Source organism: Gavialis gangeticus, unplaced genomic scaffold, assembly GCF_001723915.1.
Source record: "Gavialis gangeticus isolate Ggan-Ray unplaced genomic scaffold, GavGan_comp1, whole genome shotgun sequence".
In the NCBI taxonomy this organism is placed as follows: Eukaryota; Metazoa; Chordata; order Crocodylia; family Gavialidae; genus Gavialis; species Gavialis gangeticus.
The window spans coordinates 54681018-54681466 of record NW_017729031.1 but is presented as its reverse complement, the minus strand read 5'-3'; the positions used below and the strand labels follow the sequence as shown (position 1 = coordinate 54681466).

The window sequence follows — 449 nt, the reverse complement described above, 5'->3', positions numbered from 1 at the left end:
AATGCCCGCGGGCGGTGCAAGCAGCGGGCACCCTCGGCCTGCGGGGCGCGACCGGGGCTCGGGGCAGAGGATGGAGACCCGCAGAGGCAGCAGCGACGGGCTCCGGGCAGGTCCCTGACCCTGACCGCTCTGCTGGCCCCGGGCCCGGGCTGATGGGAGCGGGGCGGCCCGTGCAGGCGGCGGGCAGGGCAGGGCGGGGGCTCATTAGCATGGGGCCGAGCTGAGGCGGCGGCTGCTGCGGCGGCGCCGGGCAGCTCCTCCTCCTTCCCGCTCGCTCCCCGGCTCAGCATGGCGGTCAAGGTGACTCTTTTCCTCTCTCGTTTGTTGCATAAGCTGGGCGGCTCCCACCCTTCCCTTCCCCGGCGGCTGCGCCGGGCCCTCGCCCTCTCGGCGGCCTGGCCCGTGGCGGGGGCAGGGCCGGGCGGGAGCGACGCGGGGCCGGGGAGCTG

General features: G+C 76.6%; 1 protein-coding gene across 2 annotated transcripts in view; it reads left to right on the top strand.

Annotated features, from left to right (window-relative positions):
- The first annotated feature begins 209 nt into the window (after window positions 1–209).
- The window catches only part of SLC25A12 (solute carrier family 25 member 12), a 112182-nt gene continuing 111942 nt past the window's right edge, over window positions 210–449 (top strand). The window contains exon 1 of one of the 2 annotated variants that reach the window (XM_019522864.1): window positions 210–300. In XM_019522864.1, the coding sequence (XP_019378409.1) occupies window positions 289–300 (12 nt within the window). In that variant the 5' untranslated portion in view covers window positions 210–288. The remainder of the gene's footprint in view (window positions 301–449) is intronic. The other variant, XM_019522866.1, reaches the window with a different exon arrangement.